The 26,668-nt window shown below is 45.5% G+C and overlaps 1 protein-coding gene across 13 annotated transcripts in view; it reads right to left on the minus strand.

Moving 5' to 3' along the window:
• The window catches only part of PDZD11 (PDZ domain containing 11), a 47,524-nt gene extending 24,666 nt beyond the window's left edge, over nucleotides 1-22,858 (minus strand). The window contains exons 1-3 of one of the 13 annotated variants that reach the window (XM_056538356.1): nucleotides 22,703-22,856; nucleotides 13,708-13,802; nucleotides 3,487-3,570 (exon numbers count right to left, since the gene is read on the minus strand). In XM_056538356.1, coding sequence (XP_056394331.1) covers nucleotides 3,487-3,570; nucleotides 13,708-13,800 — 177 coding nt within the window. In that variant the 5' untranslated portion in view covers nucleotides 13,801-13,802; nucleotides 22,703-22,856. The other 12 variants (XM_056538360.1, XM_056538358.1, XM_056538359.1 and 9 more) reach the window with 12 other exon arrangements.
• Nucleotides 22,859-26,668: the final 3,810 nt, after the last annotated feature.

Here is a 26,668-nt window from a genome sequence, read left to right on the forward strand (position 1 = left end):
ATCAAGTCCTCAAGCCATACAACGCCATGCGGAAAACACGGGCATGGTACAAAAAAGTTGCGGTCTACTTGGTACAGGTTGCCATGTACAACGCTTTTGTACTATCCCAGTACGCTGGCAACACAGGGACATTCCTCCAGTACCAAGAAGAAGTCCTAAGGTTCCTGATCTTTGCTGACCGGGAAAGATCAGGCCTGAGTTCCCAAGGGTCAGGAGTTGTAGGCGCCAGGATTGTCCCAGGCCAGCACTTTCCAGGTGTGATCCCCCACAGTGGAAAGTCGGGACGATCCCAGAAAAGATGCAGAGTGTGTCACAAGAAGGGGAGGCGGAAGGACACCACGTATCAGTGTGACACTTGCCCAGATAATCCGGGCCTCTGCATAGGCTGCTTCAGGGAGTATCACACTTCCATGGAGCACTAAATTTTCCCTTTACATTTTAATTTTCCATAATTTGACCAATGTACAAAGTCCAGAGTACATTCCAAATTTTAACCCCCATAAACCACTAAATTGCCCAAAAAAACTGAAAAAAAAAAAAAAAACCTGATAAGACCTCTAGGGGTGTTTTTTTCAGAAATGGGTCATAGGTCACTGAGTCACTATCATCAGGGACTTTTTATGTTGCCTCAAATGCGCAGTGCTCTCTCTCCACCTGAGCGGGTGCGCATTTGAGGCAACAGGTTAGGGACGGCCACACACATCACATTCCCAGAATAATGACTCAGAGCATAGGGTTTTGGGCGGGCATATTTTTTTTAGTTTTGGCTATGCTCTGGGTCATCATTCTGGGAACATATCCTGTTTTATTATTTTATGATTTATAGTTTTCTGGCCCACTGTACCCCATTTTATGGGCCTCTGTACCCCACCTGTCTACCCCAGTTACGGCCCGTTGTCCCCCATAGTGTTCCCCTATTTTAGGGCTCAGTGCTCCCCCCATTAATGCTCCTTGAGGGGGGGGGGTCCCACATCCTGGCTGCTATAATAAGCTCAAGGCCCCTGACTGACTTCCCACTCCAAGACCTGGTGTGCACCCGCGGAGCGAAAATCATAAAAAATTAAGGTATGTCCTTATTCCAAAGAAATGTATTTACACATTTTGTGGTGTCTTTTCTGCTATTAACCCTTGTAAAAATGTAAAATTTTGGGGAAAACCCACATTTTAGTGAAATTTTTATTTTTTTATTTTACATGTGCAAAAGTCGTGAAACCCCTGTGGGTATTTAGGCTTACTTTACCCCTTGTTACGTTCCTCAAGGGGTCTAGTTTCCAAAATGTGATGCCATGTGTTTTTTTTTTGCTGTCCTGGCACCATAGGGGCTTCCCAAATGCGACATGTCCCCCCCATTTCAGCAAAGTTTGCAAATGTGACTCCTTCTCTTCTGAGCATTGTGGTGCTCCTGCAGTGCACTTGACGTCCACTTATGGGGTACCTCCATACTCAGAAGAGATGGGGTTACAAATTTTGGGGGGTATTTTCTGCTATTAACCCTTGCAAAAATGTGAAATTTGGGGGGGAAACACACATTTTAGTGAAAAATAAATAAAAATGTTTTACATATGGAAAAGTCATGAAACCCCTGTGGGGTATAAAGGCTCACTTAATTCCTTGTTACGTTCCTCAAGGGGTCTAGTTTCCAAAATGGTATGCCATGTGGATGTTTTTGCTGTTCTGGCACCATAGAGGCTTCCTAAATGCGACATGCCCCCCTAGCAAAATTTGCTCTCAAAAAGCCAAATATTACTCCTTCTCTTCTGAGCATTGTAGTTCGCCCGTAGTGCACTTCAGGGGAACTTATGGGGTACCTCCATACTCAGAAGAGATGGGGTTACAAATTTTGGGCAGTATTTACTGCTATTAACCCTTGCAAAAATGAAATTTGGGGGGAAACACACATTTTAGTGAAAAAAAAATAAAAAATAAATGTACATATGGAAAAGTCGTGAAACCCCTGTGGGGTATTAAGGCTCACTTAATTCATTGTTATGTTCCTCAAGGGGTCTAGTTTCCAAAATGGTATGCCATGTGGGTGTTTTTGCTGTTCTGGCACCATAGGGGCTTCCTAAATGCAATATGCCCCCCAAAAACCATTTCAGAAAAACGTACTCTCCAAAATCCCCTTGTCGCTCCTTCGCTTCTGAGCCCTCTACTGCGCCCGCCGAACACTTTACATAGACGTATGAGGTATGTGCTTACTCGAGAGAAATTGGGTTACAAATAGAAGTAAAAATTTTCTCCTTTTACCCCTTGTAAAAATTCAAAAATTGGGTCTACAAGAACATGTGAGTGTAAAAAATGAAGATTGTGAATTTTCTCCTTCACTTTGCTGCTATTCCTGTGAAACACCTAAAGGGTTAAAACGCTGACTGAATGTGATTTTGAATACTTTGGGGGGTGCAGTTTTTATAATGGGGTCATTTGTGGGGTATTTCTAAGATGAAGACCCTTCAAATTCACTTCAAACCTGAACTGGTCCCTGAAAAATAGTGAGTTTTGAAATTTTGTGAAAAATTGGAAAATTGCTGCTGAACTTTGAAGCCCTCTGGTGTCTTCCAAAAGTAAAAACACGTCAATTTTATGATGCAAACATAAAAGTAGACATATTGTATATGTGAATAAAAAAAAAAATTATTTTGAATATCCATTTTCCTTACAAGCAGAGAGCTTCAAAGTTAGAAAAATGTAAAATTTTCTAATTTTTCATCAAATTTTGGGATTTTTCACCAAGAAAGGATGCAAGTTACCAAAAAATGTTACCACCAAGTTAAAGTAGAATATGTCACGAAAAAACAATCTCGGAATCAGAATGATAACTAAAAGCATTCCAGAGTTATTAATGTTTAAAGTGACAGTGGTCAGATGTGCAAAAAATGGCCGGGTCCTAAGGTGTAAAATGGCTGGGTCCTTAAGGGGTTAAAGGATACCTGTCAGACAACCCCCCCCCCCCCCCCCCCCCAAAAAAAAAAAAAAAAAAAAGTTATATAATAAATTACTCAGTACCTAATCCTGACCATGTACAACTAATTTCAATGCCTCTAACACCTATATTATTATAACAAATACCTCTTTATATTAGCTCACAGTGTTAGAAATCCTCTCAGGGGAAGGGGGCGTGTCTGCTAATACAGCCCTGTCCACGACTCATGGACAAGTCTGATGCTGCTGCAGGACTGGTTGGTGTCCCATTAGGTATGGGGATCCCTAGCGGTGGGATTTTCAGGAGCCATTTTCTTTATTAAATATTTAAAAATGTTAAACAACCATATTACAAAATGTCTTTAATTTTCATCAGTAACAACACATAAGTTTTTGGATCTGACAGTGCCCATTAAAAAAAAATGTATTGATTGCTATGGGAAATTGCTCTATTGATCCTTTGCACAAGGCTTGATAGATCTCCCCCATTATGTTTATAGTGGAGTTGGGAAACTCCAGATAAAACTTGTGGAGGATGTATCCTCTGTGATCAGACTCCTCACAAACCTGTGCCCCTGGGGGCTTCTTTAGAAGGATGGAGCGAGGGAGGAAGCGTGTCAGCTCATTGTTGTAATCTGAGTTGGAGATGCGCTGTGAAAGTAACAGAGAAAAAACAAACAATAAACATGCGGGCACTTGTGGAATGTTTTGGTCTTAAAAGACCACTCACTTTTTTTTGCGCACATGGCGATTTAGTGGCAATAACTTGGTTACCAGAATTGTTTTTGAGTAGTTGTTTTTTTTCAGTGTTTAACCCTTAACGACGCAGGACGTAAATGTATGTCCTGGTGATGTGGTACTTAACGCACCAGGACGTACATTTACGTCCTGAGCATAACCACGGGCATCAGAGCGATGCCGGCATCATGCGCGGCAGGTCCCGGCTGTGGATCGCAGCCAGGGATCCGCCGGTAATGGCGGACACCCGCGATCCCACGGATGTCCGCCATTAACCCCTCAGATGCCATGATCAATACAGATCACAGCATCTGCAGCATCGCGATCACTTAACCGGATGATCGGATCGCCCGCAGCGCTGCAACGGCGATCCGATCATCCTGCACGGCAGACGGAGGTCCCCTCACCTGGCTCCGCTGCCTTCCGGGAGTCTTCTGCTCTGATCTGCCTTCCCGCAGACCAGAGCAGAAGATGACGATAACCCTGTGTCCTATACATAGCACTGAACAGGATTAGCAATCGAATGGTTGCTATAAATGGTCCCCTATGGGGACTATAAGAGTGTAAAAATAAAAGTAAAAAAATAAAAGTAAAAAAAAAAATTTGAAAAACCCCCTCCCCCAATAAAAATGTAAATTGTCCCATTTTACCCCCCCAAAAAGTGTTAAAAAATTATTTTATATACATATTTGGTATCGCCGCGTGCGTAAATATCCAAACTATTAAAATAAAATGTAAATTATCCCGTATGGTGAACAGCGTGAACGTAAAAAAAAAAAAGTCCAAAATTTATTATAACATTTTATTCCAAAAATTTTTTATAAAAAATGTAATAAAAGTTTTGTAAAAGCAAATATGGTATTAATAAAAAGTACAGATCACTGCGCAAAAAATGAGCCCTCATACCACCGCTTATATGAAAAAATGAAAAAGTTATAGGTCTTCAAAATAGGGGGATTTTAAACGTACTAATTTGGTTAAAAAGTTTGCGATTTTATTTAAGTGCAACAGTAATAGAAAAGTGTATAATCATGGGTATCATTTTAATCGTATTGACCCAGAGAATAAAAAACACGTCGTTTTTACCATAAATTGTACGGCGTGAAAACAAAACCTTCCAAAATTTGCACAATTGCGGTTTTCTTTTTAATTTCCCCACACAAATAGTATTTTTTGGGTTGCGCCATACATTTTATGGTAAAGTGAGTGATGGCATTACAACAGACAACTGGTCGCGCAAAAAACAAGCCCTCATACTAGTCTGTGGATGAAAATATAAAAGAGTTATGATTTTTTGAAGGGGAGGAGGATAAAACGAAAGCGTAAAAATAAAATTGTCCTTAAGGTCCAAATGGGCTGAGTCCTTAAGGTGTTAAGCCTCTTTTTAAATTTGCAGATCTAAGCTAGAGTCACATCACAATTTGGGCCAGGAAACTGTCAAAATAGCATGCTGATGTACCTGTGCTCTACAGCCATAGGCCTTACTCATTTCAACGGCTTGAGCGTGACTACAAGTCATTTTCCGAGTGTATACTTTTGGTCCGTACGGAGAAGCGTGACTTGCAGCACTTTTCAGTCAGAGACAAAACTTGGATACATGTATGTTACTAGCGGACCAAGCTCAGGCCATTAAAATGAATGGGGCAATGCCTGTCCCAGCACAGATCTGTCATTTTGACTGTTTATCAACTTATCCGTGCCTCGAGGCACAAATCATGATGTTAACCTAGCCTGAATGATATCGGGGAGATTTATGAAAACCTGTGCAGAGGAAGAGTTGCTGAGTTTCCCATAGCAACCAATCAGATCAGTTCTTTTATTTTTACAAGGGCCTCTGAAAAATAGCGATCTGATTGGTTGCTGACACACAGGTTTTGATAACTCTTCTCCATAGAGAGAAGAACAGAGACAGGTTATACAAGTCCATCAGTGAGGAATGATTAAAGGGGTATTCCAGGGAAAAACTTTTTTTTATATATCAACTGGCTCCAGAAAGTTAAACAGATTTGTAAATTACTTCTATTAAAAAATCTTAATCCTTCTGAAGTTAAGGTTGTTCTTTTCTGTCTAAGTCCTCTCTGATGACACCTGTCTCGGGAAACACCCAGTTTAGAAGCAAATCGCCATAGCAAACCTCTTCTAAACTGGGCGTTTCCAGAGACAGGTGTCATCAGAGAGCACTTAGACAGAAAAGAATAACCTTAACTACAGAAGCTTATAAGTACTGAAAGGATTGAGATTTTTTTTAAAGAAGTCATTTACAAATCTGTAACTTTCTGGAGCCAGTTGATATATATATATATATAAAAGTTTTTTTCCTGTAATACCCCTTTAATTCCTATCACATCAGTGTTTTCCAAACAGTGTGTCTCCAATTGTTGCAAAGCTACTACTCCCAGTATAGAAAGCAGGAAGAAAAATAAAACTCCAAAATGGCGCTATCCCATAAAAGGCAAGGATGGGTATCTTGATAAGCAAACCGTACTTTTTTTATTTATTTTTTATTTTATTTTTTATAAAAGACAGTCTACATGTACATCCCTAAGCAAGATGCATTTCGGGTATTTTCTTATTCTTTTTCAGTTGCAGATGTGTGCCATAGCAGGTTCATAGCTTCTATATATATTCAAAAAGAAGCGCCAATAAAAAGGGGGCGTGATTTTCCGGCACAATAAATGTACATATAAATCTATATATATAAAACTCAATGTGTGTATGTATGTTCCACAAAAACATCCAAATGGCTAAAGATATTAACATGAAACTTGGCACACATGTTACTTATATGTCAACAACAAACATAGGATAGGTGATTTAACCCTTACTCACCCCCATTTGCCAGGGGCGGGGTTTATGTTTAAAGTCCCATACAAGTCAATGGGAAATATATGTTCCCACATAACTTCCGTATAGCTGGAGATATTTCAATAATACCTGGTACACATATTAGGACGGGATGGGAGGGCGAGATGGGAGGAGGGCGAGATGGGAGGAGGGCGAGACGGGAGGAGGGCGAGACGGGAGGAGGGCGAGACGGGAGGATGGGATATGGGGTTGGGATATGACAACAATATATGAGGACGGGATATGAAGTCAAAAGCTTCCTCCTTTGTTTATTTTCCTCCCCAACAAGGATGAGGAAGGAAAAACCGGGCAACGCCGGGTACTCAGCTAGTAGACCATATAAAAGAAACGTATCATAGGAAAAATGTCATACATAAAATAATAGGAATACATAAAGACAAATGTTAACAATTGCTAATTTAAAAACATTATATAATAAAGTGACTAGTTACGTAATTTGACCCGGATGTAAACGAGTGAAATTCTTCCGGACAAAAATTCTTCCGTATGTAAAAACTTCAGGCTTACAGGGATGCAAATATCCGTTCAATAGAAGATATAATAAAAAATGTATATAAAAATACATCTGCAAGTATAATGTTTAAGTTACTGGATTGAATATGCATCAGTTAAAACGTGGTGACAAAAGTTTGTGAATGAAAGGCTTGCAGTGTCAGTGTGTAAACGGCAAAATCATTTTATGAATGAATAAGCATAGTGCCGGATGTTTACAACGTAAAGAGGGCCCCATGACAGATCTTACTGGCAGATGGATATAGTCAGGATGGAGGACCGTAACAGTAACAAGGTAATATATATTACTAGCTGAGTACCCGGCGTCGCCCGGTTTTTCCTTCCTAATCCTTGTTGGGCAGGAAGCTTTTGACTTCATATCCCATCCTTATATATTCTTGTCATATCCCAACCTCCTATACCATCCTCCTATCTCGACCTCCTATCCCGTCCTCCTATCCCGTCCTCCTTTCCCATCCTTATTTCTCGACCTCCTATCCCATCCAGGCCTCATATCCCGACCTCCTATCTCGACCTCCCATCCCGTCCTCATATCCCGACCAGTAATATGTGTACCAGGTATTGAAATATCTCCAGCCGTACGGAAGTTATGTGGGAACATACATTTCCCATTGATTTGCATGGGACGTTAAACAAAAACCCCGACACTCACAAATGGGGGTAGTTAAGGGTTAAATTAACTGTCCTATATTTTAAGTGGACATATAAGTAACATGTGACTAAGTATTATCGAAATATCTCCAGCCGTTTGGAAGTTGGAAGTTATGCAGTAACATATATTTCCATTGACTTATGTGGGACATTAAACATAAACCCCGCCCCTGGCAAATGGGGGTGAGTAAGGGTTAAATTACCTATCCTATGTTTGTTGCTGACATATAAGTAACATGTGCGTCAAGTGTCATGTTAATATCTTTAGCCGTTTGGAAGTTTTTGTGGAACATACACACATATATACACAAACATACATACACACACATTGAGTTTTATATATATCTTTCCCTCCTCCTTCAAACACTATCATAACCCCACTATTGAAAAAAACATCTCTGGACCCGTCCTGTGCAGCCAACTATCGACCCGTGTCAAATCTCCCCTTTATCTCCAAACTCCTGGTCTACTCCCGCCTTATCCGCTATCTCTCTGAGAACTCTCTCCTTGACCCCTTACAGTCTGGTTTCCGCTCCCTTCACTCCACAGAGACTGCCTATATTTTCCTATATTTTAATTGGATATATAAGTAACATGTGACCAAGTATTATCAAAATATCTCCAGCCGTTTGGAAGTTATGCAGTAACATATATTTCCCATTGACTTGTATGGGACTTTAAACATAATCCCTGGCAAATGGGGGGGGGGGTGAGTAAGGGTTAAATCAACTATCCTATGTTTGTTGTTGACATATAAGTAACATGTGTGCCAAGTTTCATGTTAATATCTTTAGCTGTTTGGACGTGATACTGGAACATACATACATACATACACACACGTTGAGTTTTATATATATATATATATATATAGATATATAGGAGAGTATCCTCAACGTGGTGGCCAGGACTATATGAGGCAGCGTAACAGCTTGAATAGAAGGTATAGCGGAGGCCTGTTGGTGAGTATTACACTAATTTTTTATTTAAAACTGAGACATGATGAGGAATATATTGAGTAATAAATACCATACAGCACATAGTGCGGAGCTAAAATAATAATATTAGATTCCAATGGACTGATAGTATTGTATATGGATATCATTTTTTAACAAAGACAATAGTGTCAGTAAGCCGAGCTCAGCACAGGAGCTTAAGTGGATGAATGGTCTGTCGTACAGATAACATGGTGGATCGGCAAGTTCCTATTAATAAAATAGTCTAGCGGTGGCAATCTAATGGAAAGTTTAGTATATATAAAAGCTTGCGGTGACAGCAAATCATATTAAATTGAAAATAACATATTTGTAGTGGCAATAAAACAATCTAGTGCATCTTATACGGCGAAAAATCTTTTTGGGACATAAGGATGTCCGCGGGTCACTAACCATTCCCCGGCCGATGCGCGTCCTCCTCCGGTCTTCCTGCGATCCTCCGCCTCTCTATGGTTGTATGCACAGGACCTCAGTGACGTCCCGTGCGTACAACCATAGAGGTGCAGGAGGACCGGAGGAAGACGTGCGCTGGCCGGGGCCGGGTGAGTGACCGGCGGCGCGTAATCTTCAGTGTTCCGGTCACCGCTCCTCCGGTCCCGGCATCTACTGCTATGGTCCATAGGCCATAGCAGTAGATTGTGACACCGGGCCAGAGGAGCGGTGACCGGAACACTGTGGGGGCAGCAGTACAGACATACAGCCTCCAGCCGTACTATGTATATGGCTGGAAGCTGTATGTCTGTGGGGTGGAGCTGCCTACCATTGTGGGGGAACTATACTGCCAACTATTGTGGGGGAACTATACTGATATAAAATATTTTACTACAGTATTTGGTTCAGAATCTTTTTTTTCTAGATTTTCCTCCTTTAAAATTGGGTGCGTCTTATATGCCGGAGCGTCTTAAATGGTGAAAAATACGGTAAATAGAATTGACTAGGGGCTATTCTGCAATAGAGAATACTGGTATATTAATAATACATAGGGGGGGGGGGGGGGAGGGAGAGGGAAAGATGTGGAACAAGTAAAAGATGTAAGACCAAAGGGAACTAGCGTTTTTAGATTCAATAATTTTCTCTTTTTCAGAGAGCTAAATCGCTGGTTTGTGCCCCTAGGTGTGTGTCACGGTTATGTTGTTTCACAGCATGTCTAGATACACTGTTACATGTAGCCGTTAGTGACATTGGCCCGGTGTTTGTTAATCCAGCATCTAAAAGGTTGGATGGTACAGTCAACATATTGGAGGCCACATGGACAATCCATAAGATAAATAACATAACTGGCACTACAGTTCATTGAAGACTTGATTTGAAACAATTCACCGGTGACTGCAGATTTTAATTCCTTTTTACCATGTGCAATATTTAGGCAACACTTGCAAACAGTATTATTACATTTAAAACAGCCCAGGGGAACAGGTAGAAAGCTGTTAGCCATGGTCTGCCTTTTGACCCGTTTTAATTTACTTGGAGCCAACATGTTTTTTAATGATTTAGATTTGCGAAGTGTGATATTTGGTTTTGCAGGAATTATATCTTTCAGGTAGGGGGCTAATTTTAAAATGCCCCAATGTTTCAATAAGATCTGTCTGATTGTTTTATGGTCAGAACTAGGGATGTCCCGATACTAGTATCGGGGCCGATACTAGCCATTTGCATGGTATCAGGGACTCGTTTAATGTCCCCAATACCTGCTGCCGCTCAGCTGCCCCGTTCTCCCATATGCATCATAGGGTTCCATGGAGGAGCATGTGACACACACGTCACTCCTCCTCCCCTGCACCCAGCGTAACGCTACGGAGGAAGTAGAGCGACGTATATGTCACATGCTCCTCCATAGGACACCATGATGCGGACGGGAGAACAGGGCAATGGAGCGGCAGCACCCGACAGAGGACAGTCGCAGGTGAGCTGTCTGCAAGGAGGTGGCTGCTACTAATGTCTACAGGGGGGCCTGCTGGTGTCTAAACGGGGGACCCTGCTGCTGTCTAAAGGGAGGGAAGGGCCTGCTGCTGTTGTCTAAACAGGGGGGGGGCTGCTGCTGTCTAAAGGGGGAGCCCCTGCTGCTGTCTAAAGGAGGAGCCAATGCTGCTGTCTAAAGGGGGGGGGGTTGCTGCTGTCTAAATAGGGGCCTTTACTAATGTCTACAAGGGGGGCCTACAGTCTACAGGGGGCTGCTGTCTACAGGGGGGCTGCTACTAATATCTGCAAGGGGATACTACCTACTATTAAATGTAATCTTACAGCAGAGTCACCTGCACTAACTTGAATTTATAGGTAGATTGTGCAGGTGACCCGGTTTCTACCGCTGCTCACCATGTGTACATCGGTCTCATAGCCAATGCAAAATCCCTGTTCTGCCCAATGAAGAGAGAAATCTTGGCTCAAACTACAGCAGCCGCCTCTATTGTACACAACAAGGACCCACATATCAGCACAGTAAGCAGCGCCAGAAACCGGGTCACCCTGGTGTCAGATTCCCCTTAAAATATAAGTACTCATACTTGGTATCGCCGAGTACTAGAATTAAAGTATCGGTACTCGTACTGGGTCTTACAAAAATGGTATCGGGACATCCCTAGTCAGAACTGTAGTATGTAATAAAAATTTCTTTTAAAATTATTACTATTTGTTTTTTAAAAAAAAAATTCTTATGGTCGTAAGCAGGTTTGTTGGTCTAATGTAGCTGCTTTCTGTCTCGCATTCATTTTGGGTAGCCTTTCTTTTTGATTCTTTCTACCAAGGTATTGATTTGTTTTATATAGGACTCCTTTTTGGTGCAATTGCGTCAAATTCTTTCAAATTGACCATATGGGATATTTTGTAGCCACTTCCCATAGTGTACACTGGTATAGTCCAGATAGCTGTTGCTATCAACGCGCTTAAAGAAAGTTTGCGTTTCCAGCTGGTAAAATTTATTGTGTGACACTGTGACATCTAGGAAATCTGCATCGTTATTAAATAAATTATGAGTGAATTCTAGATTCCATGTTTTGGTGTTGAGATCTTTCACAAAATATACTAATTCTTCTTTAGTACCACCCCACACAATGAAAATGTCATCTTTGTATCTGTTGTAGGAAACAACCTTATTATACAGTGTGTGTATACATTTTTCATAAAGACCCATAAATTAGCTAGACTTGGTGCGAAACGTGATCCCACCGCAGTGCCGCATTCTTGTTTGTAGATATGACCATTAACCCTTTAACGACACAGGACGTAAATGTACGTCCTGGTGATGTGGTACTTAACGCACCAGGACGTACATTTACGTCCTGAGCATAACCGCGGGCATCGGAGCGATGCCGGCATCATGTGCTGCAGGTCCCGTCTGTGGATCGCAGCCAGGGGCCCGCCGGTAATGGCGGACACCCGCGATCCTGCAGATGTCCGCCATTATCCCCTCAGATGCCGTGATCAATACAGATCACGGCATCTGCAACATCGCGGTCACTTAACAGGATGATCGGATCGGCCGCAGCGCTGCCGCAGCGATCCTATCATCTGGCACGGCAGACGGAGGTCCCCTCAACTGGCTCCGCTGCCTTCCGGAAGTCTTCTGCTCTGATCTGCCTTCCCGCAGACCAGAGCGGAAGATAACCGATAATGCTGATCAGTGCTGTGTACTATACATAGCACTGAACAGCATTAGCAATCGAATGGTTGCGATAAATAGTCCCCTATGGGGACTATAAGAGTGTAAAAATAAAAATAGTAAAAAAATAAAGTAAAAAAAAATGTGAAAAACTTCCTCCCCCAATAAAAACGTAAATTGTCCCATTTTCCCTATTTTACCCCCAAAAGGTGTAAAAAAAATTATTTTATATACATATTTGGTATTGCCGCGTGCGTAAATATCCGAACTATTAAAATAAAATGTAAATGATCCCGTACGGTGAACGGCGTGAACGTAAAAAATAAAAAAAAAGTCCAAAATAGCTGCTTTTTTATAACATTTTATCCAAAAAAAATTTTTAGAAAAAATTTAATAAAAGTTTTGTATAAGCAGATGTGGTATTAATAAAAAGTACAGATCAAGGTGCAAAAAATGAGCCCTCATACTTCCGCTTATTCGGAAAAATGAAAAAGTTATAGGTCTTCAAAATAGGGGGATTTTAAACGTACTAATTTGGTGAAAAAGTTTGCGATTTTTTTAAAGCACAACAGTAATAGAAAAGTGTATAATCATGGGTATCATTTTAATCGTATTGACCCAGAGAATAAAGAACACATGTCGTTTTTACCAAAGATTGTACAGCGTGAAAACAAAACCTTCCAAAATTAGCAAAATTGCGGTTTTCTTAATTTCCCCACACAAATAGTATTTTTTGGGTTGCGCCATACATTTTATGGTAAAGTAAGTGATGGCATTACAACGGACAACTGGTCGCACGAAAAAAAGAAAGCCCTCATACTAGTCTGTGGATAAAAATATAAAAGAGTTATGATTTTTTGAAGGGGAGGAGGAAAAAACGAAAACGTAAAAATAAAATTGTCTTAGTCCTTAAGGTCCAAATGGGCTGAGTCCTTAAGGGGTTAAATTCAAAATAATTGTGCTGTAGAATGAAACGTATACCGTCCAAAATAAAATTGCGTTGGGTGGGTGGCATATTAACCCTTTAGATCGCCGCTGTCAAAGCTGACAGTGGAGTCTAAAGGTGTCTGTATCCCATCCCTGGTGGTCCAGTGGGTGCTGTGAGACCATTTATTAAAAAAGATAGGGAGGGTAGTGTGCCATACACTGACACATGATGATGCAGCCAATGACTGCCCTCAGCGGTAATAAGCAAGGGTCGACTGAGGTCAGTGATTGGCTGCAGTGTCACATGTTCGGTATACAGGAATGGCATTGTAGCACTTCTACTAGGGGGACTCAAGAGCAACAGAGGTGTTGGAATGGCAGCAAGTTAATGGGGTGAGTATACTTACTTTTTTTCATTCTCTTCCCTATACAAGTTTTGGAAATGGTTAAAAAGCCCCTTTAGTGTGTACAGCTAAGGAAAACCCAGGGAGAGACTCTGGTCATTACCTCTTGAAGGGGAATCCAAGCAGGAGGGTTCTCGTATGGAGGAAGGAAGACTACAGGGTAAGGGTACTCCTCATATGTTGCGCGCCCCTCCATGCCTGGAACAAAAAGTCCAAATCTCTTATTGTAGATAGTGAAATTACCACAAAAATCAGTGAACTCAGTACAGAGCCCTCACCTCCTCACAGTCATCAGTGTACTCAGTACAGAGCCCTCACCTCCTCACAGTCATCAGTGTACTCAGTACAGGGCCCTCACCTCCTCACAGGCATCAGTGTACTCCGTACAGGGCCCTCACCTCCTCACAGTCATCAGTGTACTCCGTACAGGGCCCTCACCTCCTCACAGTCATCAGTGTACTCCGTACAGGGCCCTCACCTCCTCACAGTCATCAGTGTACTCCGTACAGGGCCCTCACCTCCTCACAGTCATCAGTGTACTCAGTACAGGGCCCTCACCTCCTCACAGTCATCAGTGTACTCAGTACAGGGCCCTCACCTCCTCACAGTCATCAGTGTACTCAGTACAGGGCCCTCACCTCCTCACAGTCATCAGTGTACTCAGTACAGGGCCCTCACCTCCTCACAGTCATCAGTGTACTCAGTACAGGGCCCTCACCTCCTCACAGTCATCAGTGTACTCAGTACAGGGCCCTCACCTCCTCACAGTCATCAGTGTACTCAGTACAGGGCCCTCACCCCCTCACAGTCATCAGTGTACTCAGTACAGAGCCATCACCCCCTCACAGACATCAGTGTACTCAGTACAGAGCCCTCACCTCCTCACAGTCATCAGTGTACTCAGTACAGAGCCCTCACCTCCTCACAGTCATCAGTGTACTCAGTACAGAGCCCTCACCTCCTCACAGTCATCAGTGTACTCAGTACAGAGCCCTCACCTCCTCACAGTCATCAGTGTACTCAGTACAGAGCCCTCACCTCCTCAGTCATCAGTGTACTCAGTACAGAGCCCTCACCTCCTCACAGTCATCAGTGTACTCAGTACAGAGCCCTCACCTCCTCACAGTCATCAGTGTACTCAGTAGAGCCCTCACCTCCTCACAGTCATCAGTGTACTCAGTACAGAGCCCTCACCTCCTCACAGTCATCAGTGTACTCAGTACAGAGCCCTCACCTCCTCAGTCATCAGTGTACTCAGTACAGAGCCCTCACCTCCTCAGTCATCAGTGTACTCAGTACAGAGCCCTCACCTCCTCACAGTCAGTGTACTCAGTACAGAGCCCTCACCTCCTCACAGTCATCAGTGTACTCAGTACAGAGCCCTCACCCCCTCACAGTCATCAGTGTACTCAGTACAGAGCCCTCACCCCCTCACAGTCATCAGTGTACTCAGTACAGAGCCCTCACCTCCTCACAGTCATCAGTGTACTCAGTACAGAGCCCTCACCCCCTCACGGTCATCAGTGTACTCAGTACAGAGCCCTCACCTCCTCACAGTCATCAGTGTACTCAGTACAGAGCCCTCACAGTCATCAGTGTACTCAGTACAGAGCCCTCACAGTCATCAGTGTACTCAGTACAGAGCCCTTACCTCCTCACAGTCATCAGTGTACTCAGTACAGAGCCCTCACCTCCTCACAGTCATCAGTGTACTCAGTACAGAGCCCTCACCTCCTCACAGTCATCAGTGTACTCAGTACAGAGCCCTCACCTCCTCACGGTCATCAGTGTACTCAGTACAGAGCCCTCACCTCCTCACAGACATCAGTGTACTCAGTACAGAGCCCTCACCCCCTCACGGTCATCAGTGTACTCAGTACAGAGCCATCACCCACTCACGGTCATCAATGTACTCAGTACAGGGCCCTCACCCCCTCACAGACATCAGTGTACTCAGTACAGGGCCCTCACCCCCTCACAGACATCAGTGTACTCAGTACAGGGCCCTCACCTCCTCACAGACATCAGTGTACTCAGTACAGAGCCCTCACCTCCTCACAGTCATCAGTGTACTCAGTACAGAGCCCTCACCTCCTCACAGACATCAGTGTACTCAGTACAGAGCCCTCACCCCCTCACGGTCATCAGTGTACTCAGTACAGAGCCATCACCCCCTCACGGTCATCAATGTACTCAGTACAGGGCCCTCACCTCCTCACGGACATCAGTGTACTCAGTACAGAGCCCTCACCCCCTCACAGTCATCAGTGTACTCAGTACAGAGCCCTCACCCCCTCACAGTCATCAGTGTACTCAGTACAGAGCCCTCACCTCCTCACAGACATCAGTGTACTCAGTACAGAGACCTCACCCCCTCACAGTCATCAGTGTACTCAGTACAGAGCCCTCACCTCCTCACAGTCATCAGTGTACTCAGTACAGAGCCCTCACCTCCTCACAGTCATCAGTGTACTCAGTACAGAGCCCTCACCTCCTCACAGTCATCAGTGTACTCAGTACAGAGCCCTCACCTCCTCACAGTCATCAGTGTACTCAGTACAGAGCCCTCACCCCCTCACAGTCATCAGTGTACTCAGTACAGAGCCCTCACCCCCTCACAGTCATCAGTGTACTCAGTACAGGGCCCTCACCTCCTCACAGTCATCAGTGTACTCAGTACAAAGCCCTCACCTCCTCACAGTCATCAGTGTACTCAGTACAGAGCCCTCACCCCCTCACAGTCATCAGTGTACTCAGTACAGAGCCCTCACCCCCTCACGGTCATCAGTGTACTCAGTACAGAGCCCTCACCTCCTCACAGTCATCAGTGTACTCAGTACAGAGCCCTCACAGTCATCAGTGTACTCAGTACAGAGCCCTCACAGTCATCAGTGTACTCAGTACAGAGCCCTTACCTCCTCACAGTCATCAGTGTACTCAGTACAGAGCCCTCACCTCCTCACAGTCATCAGTGTACTCAGTACAGAGCCCTCACCTCCTCACAGACATCAGTGTACTCAGTACAGAGCCCTCACCCCCTCACGGTCATCAGTGTACTCAGTACAGAGCCATCACCCACTCACGGTCATCAATGTACTCAGTACAGGGCCCTCACCTCCTCACAGACATCAGTGTACTCAGTACAGAGCCCTCACCCCCTCACAGTCATCAGTGTACTCAGTACAGAGCCCTCACCCCCTCACAGTCATCAGTGTACTCAGTACAGAGCCCTCACCTCCTCACAGTCATCAGTGTACTCAGTACAGAGCCCTCACCTCCTCACAGTCATCAGTGTACTCAGTACAGGGCCCTCACCTCCTCACAGTCATCAGTGTACTCAGTACAGGGCCCTCACCTCCTCACAGTCATCAGTGTACTCAGTACAGGGCCCTCACCTCCTCACAGTCATCAGTGTACTCAGTACAGAGCCCTCACCTCCTCACAGTCATCAGTGTACTCAGTACAGGGCCCTCACCTCCTCACAGTCATCAGTGTACTCAGTACAGGGCCCTCACCTCCTCACAGTCATCAGTGTACTCAGTACAGGGCCCTCACCTCCTCACAGTCATCATTGTACTCAGTACAGAGCACTCACCTCCTCCGTCATCAGTGTACTCAGTACAGAGCCCTCACCCCCTCACAGTCATCAGTGTACTCAGTACAGAGCCGTCACCTCCTCAGTCATCAGTGTACTCAGTACAGAGCCCTCACCTCCTCACAGTCATCAGTGTACTCAGTACAGAGCCCTCACCCCCTCACGGTCATCAGTGTACTCAGTACAGAGCCCTCACCTCCTCACAGTCATCAGTGTACTCAGTACAGAGCCCTCACAGTCATCAGTGTACTCAGTACAGAGCCCTCACAGTCATCAGTGTACTCAGTACAGAGCCCTCACCTCCTCACAGTCATCAGTGTACTCAGTACAGAGCCCTCACCTCCTCACAGTCATCAGTGTACTCAGTACAGAGCCCTCACCTCCTCACAGTCATCAGTGTACTCAGTACAGAGCCCTCATCTCCTCACGGTCATCAGTGTACTCAGTACAGAGCCCTCACCTCCTCACAGACATCAGTGTACTCAGTACAGAGCCCTCACCCCCTCACAGTCATCAGTGTACTCAGTACAGAGCCATCACCCCCTCACGGTCATCAATGTACTCAGTACAGGGCCCTCACCCCCTCACAGACATCAGTGTACTCAGTACAGGGCCCTCACCCCCTCACAGACATCAGTGTACTCAGTACAGAGCCCTCACCCCCTCACGGTCATCAGTGTACTCAGTACAGAGCCATCACCCCCTCACGGTCATCAATGTACTCAGTACAGAGCCATCACCCCCTCACGGTCATCAATGTACTCAGTACAGGGCCCTCACCCCCTCACGGACATCAGTGTACTCAGTACAGGGCCCTCACCCCCTCACAGACATCAGTGTACTCAGTACAGGGCCCTCACCCCCTCACAGTCATCAGTGTACTCAGTACAGAGCCCTCACCCCCTCACAGTCATCAGTGTACTCAGTACAGAGCCCTCACCTCCTCACAGTCATCAGTGTACTCAATACAGAGCCCTCACCTCCTCACAGTCATCAGTGTACTCAGTACAGAGCCCTCACAGTCATCAGTGTACTCAGTACAGGGCCCTCACCTCCTCACAGTCATCAGTGTACTCAGTACAGAGCCCTCACCTCCTCACAGTCATCAGTGTACTCAGTACAGAGCCCTCACCTCCTCACAGTCATCAGTGTACTCAGTACAGAGCCCTCACCTCCTCACAGTCATCAGTGTACTCAGTACAGAGCCCTCACCTCCTCACAGTCATCAGTGTACTCAGTACAGAGCCCTCACCTCCTCACAGTCATCAGTGTACTCAGTACAGAGCCCTCACCTCCTCACAGTCATCAGTGTACTCAGTACAGAGCCCTCACCCACTCACAGTCATCAGTGTACTCAGTACAGAGCCCTCACCCACTCACAGTCATCAGTGTACTCAGTACAGGGCCCTCACCTCCTCACAGTCATCAGTGTACTCAGTACAGAGCCCTCACCTCCTCACAGTCATCAGTGTACTCAGTACAGGGCCCTCACCTCCTCACAGTCATCAGTGTACTCAGTACAGAGCCCTCACCTCCTCACAGTCATCAGTGTACTCAGTACAGAGCCCTCACCTCCTCACAGTCATCAGTGTACTCAGTACAGAGCCCTCAACTTCTCACAGTCATCAGTGTACTCAGTACAGAGCCCTCATCCCCTCACAGTCATCAGTGTACTCAGTACAGAGCCCTCACCCACTCACAGTCATCAGTGTACTCAGTACAGAGCCCTCACTTCCTCACAGTCATCAGTGTACTCAGTACAGGGCCCTCACCTCCTCACAGTCATCAGTGTACTCAGTACAGGGCCCTCACCTCCTCACAGTCATCAGTGTACTCAGTACAGGGCCCTCACCTCCTCACAGTCATCAGTGTACTCAGTACAGGGCCCTCACCTCCTCACAGTCATCAGTGTACTCAGTACAGAGCCCTCACCTCCTCACAGTCATCAGTGTACTCAGTACAGAGCCCTCACCTCCTCACAGTCATCAGTGTACTCAGTACAGGGCCCTCACCTCCTCACAGTCATCAGTGTACTCAGTACAGGGCCCTCACCTCCTCACAGTCATCAGTGTACTCAGTACAGAGCCCTCACCTCCTCACAGTCATCAGTGTACTCAGTACAGAGCCCTCACCTCCTCACAGTCATCAGTGTACTCAGTACAGAGCCCTCACCCCCTCACAGCCATCAGTGTACTCAGTACAGGGCCCTCACCCACTCACAGCCATCAGTGTACTCAGTACAGGGCCCTCACCCACTCACAGTCATCAGTGTACTCAGTACAGAGCCCTCACCTCCTCACAGTCATCAGTGTACTCAGTACAGAGCCCTCACCTCCTCACAGTCATCAGTGTACTCAGTACAGAGCCCTCACCTCCTCACAGTCATCAGTGTACTCAGTACAGGGCCCTCACCTCCTCACAGTCATCAGTGTACTCAGTACAGGGCCCTCACCCCCTCACAGTCATCAGTGTACTCAGTACAGAGCCCTCACCCACTCACAGTCATCAGTGTACTCAGTACAGAGCCCTCACCCACTCACAGTCATCAGTGTACTCAGTACAGAGCCCTCACCTCCTCACAGTCATCAGTGTACTCAGTACAGGGCCCTCACCTCCTCACAGTCATCAGTGTACTCAGTACAGGGCCCTCACCTCCTCACAGTCATCAGTGTACTCAGTACAGAGCCCTCACCCCCTCACAGTCATCAGTGTACTCAGTACAGAGCCCTCACCTCCTCACAGTCATCAGTGTACTCAGTACAGAGCCCTCACCTCCTCACAGTCATCAGTGTACTCAGTACAGGGCCCTCACCCCCTCACAGTCATCAGTGTACTCAGTACAGAGCCCTCACCCACTCACAGTCATCAGTGTACTCAGTACAGAGCCCTCACCTCCTCACAGTCATCAGTGTACTCAATACAGAGCCCTCACCTCCTCACAGTCATCAGTGTACTCAGTACAGAGCCCTCACAGTCATCAGTGTACTCAGTGCAGAGCCCTCACCCACTCACAGTCATCAGTGTACTCAGTACAGAGCCCTCACAGTCATCAGTGTACTCAGTACAGGGCCCTCACCTCCTCACAGTCATCAGTGTACTCAGTACAGAGCCCTCACCTCCTCACAGTCATCAGTGTACTCAGTACAGAGCCCTCACCTCCTCACAGTCATCAGTGTACTCAGTACAGAGCCCTCACCTCCTCACAGTCATCAGTGTACTCAGTACAGAGCCCTCACCTCCTCACAGTCATCAGTGTACTCAGTACAGAGCCCTCACCTCCTCACAGTCATCAGTGTACTCAGTACAGAGCCCTCACCCACTCACAGTCATCAGTGTACTCAGTACAGAGCCCTCACCCACTCACAGTCATCAGTGTACTCAGTACAGGGCCCTCACCTCCTCACAGTCATCAGTGTACTCAGTACAGAGCCCTCACCTCCTCACAGTCATCAGTGTACTCAGTACAGGGCCCTCACCTCCTCACAGTCATCAGTGTACTCAGTACAGAGCCCTCACCTCCTCACAGTCATCAGTGTACTCAGTACAGAGCCCTCACCTCCTCACAGTCATCAGTGTACTCAGTACAGAGCCCTCAACTTCTCACAGTCATCAGTGTACTCAGTACAGAGCCCTCATCCCCTCACAGTCATCAGTGTACTCAGTACAGAGCCCTCACCCACTCACAGTCATCAGTGTACTCAGTACAGAGCCCTCACTTCCTCACAGTCATCAGTGTACTCAGTACAGAGCCCTCACCCACTCACAGTCATCAGTGTACTCAGTACAGAGCCCTCACCTCCTCACAGTCATCAGTGTACTCAGTACAGAGCCCTCACCCCCTCACAGTCATCAGTGTACTCAGTACAGAGCCCTCACCTCCTCACAGTCATCAGTGTACTCTGTACAGGGCCCTCACCTCCTCACAGTCATCAGTGTACTCAGTACAGGGCCCTCACCTCCTCACAGTCATCAGTGTACTCAGTACAGGGCCCTCACCTCCTCACAGTCATCAGTGTACTCAGTACAGAGCCCTCACCCACTCACAGTCATCAGTGTACTCAGTACAGAGCCCTCACCCACTCACAGTCATCAGTGTACTCAGTACAGGGCCCTCACCCACTCACAGTCATCAGTGTACTCAGTACAGAGCCCTCACCTCCTCACAGTCATCAGTGTACTCAGTACAGAGCCCTCACCTCCTCACAGTCATCAGTGTACTCAGTACAGAGCCCTCACCTCCTCACGGTCATCAGTGTACTCAGTACAGAGCCCTCACCTCCTCACAGACATCAGTGTACTCAGTACAGAGCCCTCACCCCCTCACGGTCATCAGTGTACTCAGTACAGAGCCATCACCCACTCACGGTCATCAATGTACTCAGTACAGGGCCCTCACCCCCTCACAGACATCAGTGTACTCAGTACAGGGCCCTCACCCCCTCACAGACATCAGTGTACTCAGTACAGGGCCCTCACCTCCTCACAGACATCAGTGTACTCAGTACAGAGCCCTCACCCCCTCACGGTCATCAGTGTACTCAGTACAGAGCCATCACCCCCTCACGGTCATCAATGTACTCAGTACAGGGCCCTCACCTCCTCACAGACATCAGTGTACTCAGTACAGAGCCCTCACCCCCTCACAGTCATCAGTGTACTCAGTACAGAGCCCTCACCCCCTCACAGTCATCAGTGTACTCAGTACAGAGCCCTCACCTCCTCACAGTCATCAGTGTACTCAGTACAGAGCCCTCACCTCCTCACAGTCATCAGTGTACTCAGTACAGAGCCCTCACCTCCTCACAGTCATCAGTGTACTCAGTACAGAGCCCTCACCTCCTCACAGTCATCAGTGTACTCAGTACAGAGCCCTCACCTCCTCACAGTCATCAGTGTACTCAGTACAGAGCCCTCACCTCCTCACAGTCATCAGTGTACTCAGTACAGAGCCCTCACCTCCTCACAGTCATCAGTGTACTCAGTACAGGGCCCTCACCTCCTCACAGTCATCAGTGTACTCAGTACAGAGCCCTCACCTCCTCACGGTCATCAGTGTACTCAGTACAGAGCCCTCACCCACTCACAGTCATCAGTGTACTCAGTACAGGGCCCTCATCCCCTCACAGTCATCAGTGTACTCAGTACAGAGCCCTCACCCACTCACAGTCATCAAAGCACCGACACTTATTGGGGAAAGAATCTATACACCCAGTAGAATCACGCTTGGATCTCTTCCTACTTCCGGCTCATCCCAGTATTCTAGCGCTCCACCATCTACCCGGTTTCCGGTATCACCTCGTTTACGTTCCGCCTCCGAGACTGAGAGGCTGCAGGTTGCCGATACAGTCACTATGGTGATCCTGCTCCAGCGCACACTACACAGAACTGTAGGACCGGAGGTGTGAAAATCAAACCAATGGCTCTGCCCTCGCTTCTCCCCGCTCTAGCTTCGGCAGATGTTTTCACGGGTTTGATTTTTTCACCTCACAGCGGGAACACTGACCGGTGTGAGGTGAGATTTCCGAACATATGCAGAAACCGAACCGCTCCTCCCCTTCGCTCTCCCGGCTGTTCCTCAAGTTCTAGCGCAAATGATCGTGCTGGCCGCTAGATGGCGCTATAACACGCGGGCATAGTAATACTTGGCAATAGGATTATTAATACCGGTTTAATGTTGAACAAACATCGCCCGACGCCGTTTATACCAAGCTGAGTCCTTATGTCTTTTCTTACAGGTGGTCACGTGAAGCGTCATCACTATGGACAATATCATGGCCTTACTTCCAATTTTGGCTGGATTTATCTCTATTGAAATGTCAAAACTGGAAGTGAATCCATATCACTTAAGACGTGCAGATGTTTTCATGACACTGAGTTCCACTCTTGGTTCTGGCTTAGGCGCTAGTACGCGGTTAAAGATGGATGCTACTGGGTGCAGGCCCATTGGTATCAGTGACTATGGGGGAGGTTTATCAAAACCTGTGCAGAGGAAGAGTGGTGCAGTTGCCCATAGCAACCAATCAGATTGCTTCTTTCATTTTCCACAGGCCTCTTTAGAGGAATGTGGAAAATGAAAGAAGCAACCTGATTGGTTGCCATGGGCAACTGCACCACTCTTCCTCTGCACAGGTTTTGATAAATCTCCCCCTATATGTGGTCCATTCGGCTCTCAAAGCGCAGCAGACCACACTGATTCCACCACAATGAATGAGTTCAGAAAATCGACCAAATCTAGTTACATGCTAAATACAAGGGGCCCCTGTCAGTACTCCACTCTATGGCTAAGTTTCCATGTGTTTTTTTTTTTTTGTGGAAAAATGCCAAGAAAAACGCCAATTCTGCCGCATGACGTTTTTTTTTTGGCCAAAAAACGGTGCGGACAGATGTTAGATGTAAATCAATGAGAAATCGCTAATTTCTTATTCCACTTGGTGTTTTTCACTTTGGCGTTTTTTTAATCCTTTTGGCGTTTTTTCACTCCTTTGTGGCATTTTTCAGCTCCTTGGCGGTTTTCCAAAATTGCAGCATGTTGAGCCACTGACGATTTTTTTTTAGTCAAAATCGTGGCGTTTTTCTTCCATAGAAGTCTATGAGAGTGAAAAAAAACGCCAAGAAAAACGATATGTGGGTTTTAACTTTGCCATTTTTTATTCTTTTTTTGGACTTTAGCTATCCAAAAAAAGTGATGGAGATATCTTTTTTAATAAAATTTCGTAGGCTACCATTAAAAATAAAGATACAGTAGTGAAGGAAAAAATAGTATCTAACGAAATGTATCTTTTTTTATAACAACATTTTTATTAATTTTTAAAACAGGGATCAATTTATGTGGGCGGGCGGGGACCTAAAAATGTAGCCGACAATAAGAAAAATGTAGTGTGTGTATGTTTTTCACTTTTTTTCTTTATTTTTTACATTTTTTAGGTAGTACTACTACTCCCAGCATAGAACACACTGTTCCATGATGGGAGTTGTAGTACCTGTACTAATTGACAAATCGCCCATTGCGATCCTCCTGTATAATGAATAGATGCAGCGGGCGCTCTTCTATGGTCTCCTGCACTGCCGTATATATACACCTATTCATATTTCCTACAGAGAGCTGTGATTGGCCAGGTGGTATTGTATCCAGTACCTAGTGTAGAGGTCCCAAAGTCAGAGTAACTACGTTCAGGTAGGATTCCTCAGGTGGGACAGCCCCTAGTCGCCTCTCCTTAAGTCTTACTGTAATGTTAATAAATGTATATATTAATAATTATATCCATATTTTATAGAAATGTATAGTACTTACCTTGTTCAGCGTCGCAGGACCTTCGGTGATGTGACCATGCTAGTAACCTCTATGGTATGTTGCAGGACCTTAGGAGGTCCTTGGGTCACGTGTTACCCAGCATTCTCTGTAATGGTGATTGACATCCGTATGGACCAATTAGCTTTAGTCCAGCCCCTGCCCATATAAGGGAGCTGCTTCCAATTATTGTTCTCTTGGGTTGCTGCTCTCGTGGATGCCGGACTAACAGGACGGTGTGCTACGCAACTTTCAAAGACATGCTAGGCCTCAAAACCTACGGCCTCAGCAGAACCAAAAATCATGAGTTTTACTCTAATTCCTGCTAATGCTAGCGTGACTACTGGACCGCAACTAATTCCCCTAAATCCAGTGGAACAGCGCAATACCTTAAAAGACTCTTAATGCTAAAGTCCCAACCATTGTCAATCTCCAAAAGAAGCCGTTGTTATGCTAAGAGACTGTTATGTTAATGAAGTGTACAGAAAATCTTCAGTAAAAGTTAATGCTGTTTACAGAAGCTCTCCGTTTGTGGACAATCTATTATTCTCTACCTCAAACATATTATCATCTACCTCCCTATCGTTCCTGGGAAGGGCAGCGGTAGGAAAAGCTTTATAGAGGAGCTCACACCCTGGCGTTACGAATAGCAAGGGTTAACAAGCACCGTTTGATTACCGCACAGCTACACTCCCCATACCCTACACCCCCCAGGCTATCACAGTAGTACCTGCAGGTAAGAACAGATCACAGCGGGTATCACTACTGACATCCGCTGTGATCATCCTATCTAATGCAGAGATGGAGCGGCTGTATACAGCACTCGCATCTCTGCACTATACTCCGGCCGGCCACACACTCATTCATATTTCCCTCTGAGAGCTGTGATTGGCTGCAACCATCCGGCCAATCACCACTCTGGGTGGAAAATATGAATGAGTGATGTTCTATTCACATCACTGGCCGGAGTACAGAGCAGAGATGTGAGCGCTGTATAGAGCCGCTCTGCATCTCTGCTATATTATGGACGATCGCATCGGGTGTCACGACTGACACCCGGGGCGATATGTCTATTATAACAGGTACTACTACTCCCATCATGGAACTGTCTGTTTCATGCTGGGAGTAGTAGTACTACCTAAAAAAAAATTAAAAATAGAGAGAAAAAAAGTGAAACACACACACTTTATTAACAGTTAATTAAAATTTTGTTATAAAATATAAATTTTGTTAAATAAAATTTTTTCCATCACTACTGCATCCTTTTTTTTTTTTTCTTGGTACCCAACTAATTTTGGGTAACAAAAAAAAATTGCCAAGGTACCGTTTTTTCAGGCGTTTTTACTTGCATTCTTTTTAAAAAAAAAAACGCAGAACAAAAAAACAAGTAGAAACTCAGCCTATATGTCATCGACCCTTTTTGACAGGTTTCTGACCTATACCCAAAACTTACAGGGAAAATGTGATGTGAACATAGCCTAAGGGCAGTGTTACCAAACCAGGTTGCTTTCAGCTGTTGCAAAACTACAACTCTCATCATGCCCCGATCAGCTTGAGACACACTGGTTGGGAAACACTGCCTTTGGGAATCTTTACGTCACATGTGTTAAAAGTTACACCAGGAAATACTCCCGACATATATGTCAACCAGAGGGTATTGCAGATGGGAACAACAGCAGCCATTACCTGTGTTCTAAAATAGCATCCATCTAATAGATCCATCAATAACCTCATTTTTTTGTTTTCACCTTTAACATCTTAATGACCGCTGATACCCCTTTTATGGTGATAATTAAGGGTATTTATTTTAGCTCGCCGTATTATCTCGGAACACAGACATTCCGTAGCAGTAGAGTACCATTGATTTCAATGGAATTTTGCTGCATTGTGGACATGGTGGAATTTTAGTGGTAGATATTCCTGATTTTATCCCGATTCCGGAGGCCACAGGAAGAATAGACATGTCTATTCTTTCTGCGGAGTCCGCGCCAACATGTCATGCCAGCGCTCCACAGTTGGTGGAATGTCCGCACGGAAATTTACCGTGCGGACATTTCACCGCCTTACCATAGCCTAAGGCAGCACGGTTCTCCCGTGTGAAGATCACAAGAGCTCGGCCATCAGTATGATAGCTGGGTTCCTGCTCTACCTACCAGGTGCGCTCCAGTAGTTTAACACTTC

This window comes from Hyla sarda, chromosome 9, assembly GCF_029499605.1.
Source record: "Hyla sarda isolate aHylSar1 chromosome 9, aHylSar1.hap1, whole genome shotgun sequence".
Lineage (NCBI taxonomy): Eukaryota > Metazoa > Chordata > Amphibia > Anura > Hylidae > Hyla > Hyla sarda.